Raw genomic sequence first — 5,372 nt, 5'->3', positions numbered from 1 at the left:
AAAAACAATGTAAAAAAAACAAACTAGAAATACTCAGACTAAATCTTTCTCTTTGACTTTACTTCAGATTTCAACAGAACTTTAGATTTTATCACTAATATAAATATTCAATCAAGTTTCAGCCAAAAAAAAACCCCCAATAAAACTAAATCACGCACATGCCTGCAGCTGCTCCACGTGCAAAATCCTTTAGTCCATGAAACAAAATAGAAAAAAGTTCTATTAACCCTTTAATACCTGAGCAGACTGGCTTGATTTCTTTCAAACATATGGGAAGAAGGTGACAAGCAACTTCACAAAAACCAGCAAGAAATTAGTAAAAAGTTGCAAGAAAATTACCTAAAAATAAGAAAAAAGACTAAAAAAACAAACAGAAACAAACAAGAAAATGACCTCAAGAAAGTGCAAAAAAAAAAAAAAATATAACAAAATATATATTCCTTTATCTTTAAAATAATTTGAAATGTTTTTTTAAATAATATCAAACCTAAAAAAAATTCTGATAATTTCCCTGTAACCTTTTTTTTTTTTTGCAGTTTTTTTGCAGTTTGCGGGACATGTCTTGCCAAATTGCTCATTATTTTTCCCCTCCGAGTTTTTTCTTGCAGCACAAGATCCAGGTGTTAAAGGGTTAAGTTAAGACTAACTTTGTTTACTTAAAAACTTGAGTTGCTATCACTTATTTAGAACAAGTTCATTTATATTTAATCATTTTTAAGTTGCAAAAAAATCACAAAATTAAGTAAATCCAACTAAAATTAGGGTAAAATTAGCAATTAGATGTGAAATAAACATAAAAATAAGATTTATATTTTCTTACCTTTATCAAAGACATCGGTTTCCTCGACTGAGAAAAGTAAGATCAGCTTGTGAGTTTACAGAAACAGTTTCAGACACTCTGCTGCTGAAGAAATGTGTTAATTTTGAAGCTTTTTCGGGATTATTTCTAACTGCAGCTTCATCTGTGACACAGATTATCAGAAAAGCTGAAAGCAGAAAGATTGTGAGTCTGTAAGTTCGTGCGGGTTCCCGTGAGACTGCAGGTTTGTGGTTTTTTAGATGATTGACAGCAGCAGTTTGTCTCCCTCATATCGTCAGTCTCTCTGTCCTCAGGGGGACACGTTCGTCCTCAGGTGGACACGTTTAACCCTGTCCGTTGCTGCTGATGTTGTTCTTGCTGTTCTTGGACGTCTTGGTGCTGCTGCCACTTTGGGGCATTTTCTGTTCGTCTCCGGTCAGCAGAGCTTTGATTTCGGAGGGGATCTTCCCCTGATCCATGGCCGAGCACCACTGCTTATACTGCAGGAGACAACGGAGACAACGGAGACAACGGAGACAACGAGACGTGATGAACTCAAACTGTACGGTTACAGAGAAATTTTAAATATGTGCGCAAAACTAAAGAGAACATGACAGAGAAGTTTGGGAACTGCTTAATTATACGTGAAAAACGGTGTGACGGCATCTGCATATCATTCATGCATCAAAATAAAACCAAAAATTAAATTTAAAAAAAAGACTAAAATAATAAAAAACGGATAAGTACTTGTTTTTCCAATTTCTGATTTTCTGCTCAAATAAAAAAATTTGAAACTACGGAAAACGAGGGCGGTCTGTGAATCCGAGTATCATTCCTTCATTCATTTTTCAAAGTAAAACAAAACAAACCTCGAGCAAACAGGTGCAGCAAAAAGACAAAAAGCAACTTGGTAAGAAACGTTCCACAAATGGCAACACAGTTAGACGAAGAAAATTATTTTCAAAAAGTCAGGGAAAGGAAAAAAGGACATGATATTTAAAATGGTCATATTTAAATATTTTAAATTTTGTTACAAAATTATTACAATTTTTAGGCATGTTTTCCAGGTCATAATGTTTTTTTCCTTCTCTCTTTTTTAAAAAAAATTATTCATTTTTAACAAATTTTCAGGTAATTTTTTCAAACTTTTCACTTTCTTGCTCATTTTTGTGTCATTTTCCCGTCATTGCTTGTTGGAAAGGGTTAAATTTAAAAACAGTGATGTGGATGAAGCCCCAGAAACTTTTTCACGTTTCACACCCAGAGTTAACCCCTTTATCACCACAAAGTGCCTCTGCTGTGTTTCTTACCTCGCTGACACGCTGGAGCTCCGACTGCAGGAAATGTTTAGTCGCCTGCGGCTCTTAAAATCCTCGCGAGGAGAAAATGACGCCGTGAGAGCGCTGAAACGGTGATGAACCAGCGCGGCTAAATGTTCCCACAAAGTAAAACACGCGAGATTCACTGAAAAGACGAATTATCATCTTCTCAGTCGTGCGGTCGGACGTTTTTTGTTTTAAGATTATAACTGAAAACCAAAAGAAAGTTGCAGCTTCTTCCTTTTTTTCTGCACAGTGTGAAATTTACATTTTTGCTCTTTGTATTTTATTTTTTATTACACATGTAAACTGTAAACTTGTAAGTTTATTTACAGTTTATCTAAGTTATAAAACCTTGTGACAATTTTTTAATTTAGAATTTAAGAAAATGCCACTTGTGTTTTTATAGCATTTTTCTTTCCTCTTTTTTTGTTTTTTTTCTGTCTTTTTTGTTTTCTTATTCAGTTTTTACCGACACATTTGAAGAAAACTAAAGATCTGTTTCAGTGAGTTTAACATTAAAGTTTGAGTCTAATTTCAAGCTTTTCTGTCTAAAGTCGTTTTTAAAGTCTGAGGGAAAATATTTTAAAAATCCACATGATGAAAATGTGTATTTACCATCTCCAGCTCCTCCCGCAGGGCACAGATCGCTCTCTCCTTACTGGAAACCAGTTCCTCCAGGTACTGGTACCTCAGCTTCTTCCTGGCTCGGCACTCTCTGGCGCTCTGCCGGCTTCGCTCCAGTTTCGCCTTCAGGTCGATCTTTGCAGGTTTGCGTCCGCGTTTGCCGGGTTTCTTGACTTTACCAGCCACCATCTGACAACGAAACAAATCATCATTTATCGACCCAAAACTGCAACAACATGCTGCTTTATTTAAAACATTTCATGTTTACTTTCAACATTAATAAATCTGTAATATCCACCTTTATCAGAACAACAAGGGTGGGAATAAACATTTCTCATCAACAAAAAAATGTGTTTTTAATTTCACTGAGGCTTTATCTGGAAAACAATCTTTTCAAATTAAACAAATTAATAAAATATAATGTGACAGGAAAAATGAAATACATCAAAACGTGCATCAGCAATTTACATGGCTTTTTGTGATTTCTGAATATTTTTGAGAGCGTGCAAAAATCTTGAACACTCTTTGAAACCCGGGCAAATTCACCCGCCCTCTTAAAGGCAAAGAGAGACTTCAGAAGAAATGACCCCAAAATTAGTAATAAAAATACAGGAAAATTAGCACAAAACCCCAGTGCTTAAAGTTTTTCCTGTATTTACTTTATATATTTATAAATATTTACTGCACTTAATACTGGTGGAAAGTGTGAATGCAGCACAAGAAAAGTGATGTCAATCCAGATTTTATAGGGTAAAATTTTATTCAAAAAAGGTACCAGTTACCCCGCATTAAGAAAGAGTTAACTGTTCCAACTAAATTACAGATTCAGTTACACTGAAAGAAAAAAAGCTTAAAATTAAAATTACTCTTTAAAATAATTTAAAATATATAATTGTGATAATTACAAATTTATAGTTCTCAGGACATTTTACCCTAATTTATAAAAAAAATCTAAATTTAGTGCTCAGTGCTAAAAGGTTTACTTATATTTACTTTATGTATTTAGAAATATTTACTGTATTTAATGCTGCACTAAACACTGAGATATCGGTCCAGCTGTTGTTAACTAAAAGTCAAACTGTAAACATTTAATCGCCCTACAAAAATGACTTGAAGTTAGCTGTTGTAGTTAAATTACAGATTTATCAATATTTATATTTATACTCATCGGCAGTACACGCTAACCTAGCTACACTTAGTTAGCAACACATAACGTCCTTAATCTCTTACAGTTAGCCTCACAAACTACTTTGTTAACATAACGTTGGTGATTAAGTTGACAGCCAGCAGCATCACTGTTGTGACTGTAACATAAAGTTAATTAAACTGCGTTAATTATCTTCGTTTAATCACAGCAGCCGTTAGCCGTTAGCCGTTAGCTTCTTACCTTGTTATCGTCCATGTTGGTGAACGCTGGCAGCTAGCTCGCGTTAGCTTCGACAGCTAACGGCTCCGTCAACAAAAGATAAAACTGCGGATGAAAAATATGAAAATAAAATGAGATAAAGCTAAAGTCAGCGCGCGTTAACGGCAAAAAAACGGACAAAAGCTAACCGAGATGACTAGCCGGATGTTGTTTATCCGTGTTTACATCGTGTTTCCTGCTGACGTAATAAGGTTACGTCAGCAGTGCTTGTGTTTTTTTTCTGCCAACAAATCTTTATTGACATTATAAAGTAAACAATTAAGGACATATTAATTGTGAAATAATACAACATAGAAAAATGCAGACCATTGCAATTGCTGTTTTAATTTATTTTGCTTATTTTATATATTTTTTAAGTTTCTACATTCATTTTTTATTTTATATTATTATTTACATTTTATTTTATCCCTCATTTAACTGACTATTTGCATTTCTATTCATCATTTACTTTTGATTATATTTGTAATTTATTTTTACATTTGTGACATGATATAAAAACATTCAAATCAATGCACTCATTCACTGTCTTTGCTTTCCTGATTAATTTAAATTAATGCACAAACCTGAGTAAACAGGAAATGGTAAGAATTGTGAAAAAAATAAAAAAAGACAAAACAAGGAACAATAAATACATGGAATACAATTAAAAATGATAAAATATACTAAAATAGATTAATATAAATAAACGTGGTAAAAAAAAAAAAGTGAAGATCACTGCAATTAATGTCGAATTTATATTACTTTATTTTATCTAATTATTACTACTATTTCTGCACATAACTATCACCTCTAAAAACAGCACAGCTCTCAGTTTTATTTAGATATATTGTAAGTATAATAATCATTTAAAAATATATATTTCGTGTGATTCATTCCGTTCTCTATCTATGTTTCTTGATTTTTGCGGTACTTGGTTTTTATTTTGAATTTAATTTTCTCCCAATATGTTAGATATGCTAGAAATAATGGCGATCAATTCTGAGATATTGATTAAAAATAATTATTTTTTTCAGTGTCACCTGTCGACCTTCACACACCGTCACGAGCTGCTCTCTCTTTAAAAGGAAACGATGCTGTCCATCTACAATTATTGGTCTGATGCTGACGGGGGTTTGCTGTCGCAGCATGTCGCCATGGCAACCGCAGTGCTGACAAGACGGTGATTTTCCAACAGGCCGGTTGCTACGGGAAACCAACAATG

General features: G+C 33.5%; 1 protein-coding gene across 1 annotated transcript; it reads right to left on the bottom strand.

The window, feature by feature from the left end:
• Window positions 1-512: 512 nt before the first annotated feature.
• crebl2 (cAMP responsive element binding protein-like 2) lies at window positions 513-4,341 on the bottom strand. The gene is made up of 3 exons (XM_042517048.1): window positions 4,133-4,341; window positions 2,737-2,934; window positions 513-1,299 (listed from the first exon to the last, which is right to left on the bottom strand). The coding sequence occupies exons 1-3, from the start codon at window positions 4,145-4,147 to the stop codon at window positions 1,144-1,146; spliced, it is 369 nt and encodes a 122-aa protein (XP_042372982.1). The 5' UTR covers window positions 4,148-4,341; the 3' UTR covers window positions 513-1,143.
• Window positions 4,342-5,372: the final 1,031 nt, after the last annotated feature.

The sequence above is a fragment of the Plectropomus leopardus genome, unplaced genomic scaffold (genome assembly GCF_008729295.1).
Source record: "Plectropomus leopardus isolate mb unplaced genomic scaffold, YSFRI_Pleo_2.0 unplaced_scaffold26560, whole genome shotgun sequence".
Lineage (NCBI taxonomy): Eukaryota > Metazoa > Chordata > Actinopteri > Perciformes > Serranidae > Plectropomus > Plectropomus leopardus.
This window is presented reverse-complemented; position numbering and strand designations above follow the sequence as displayed.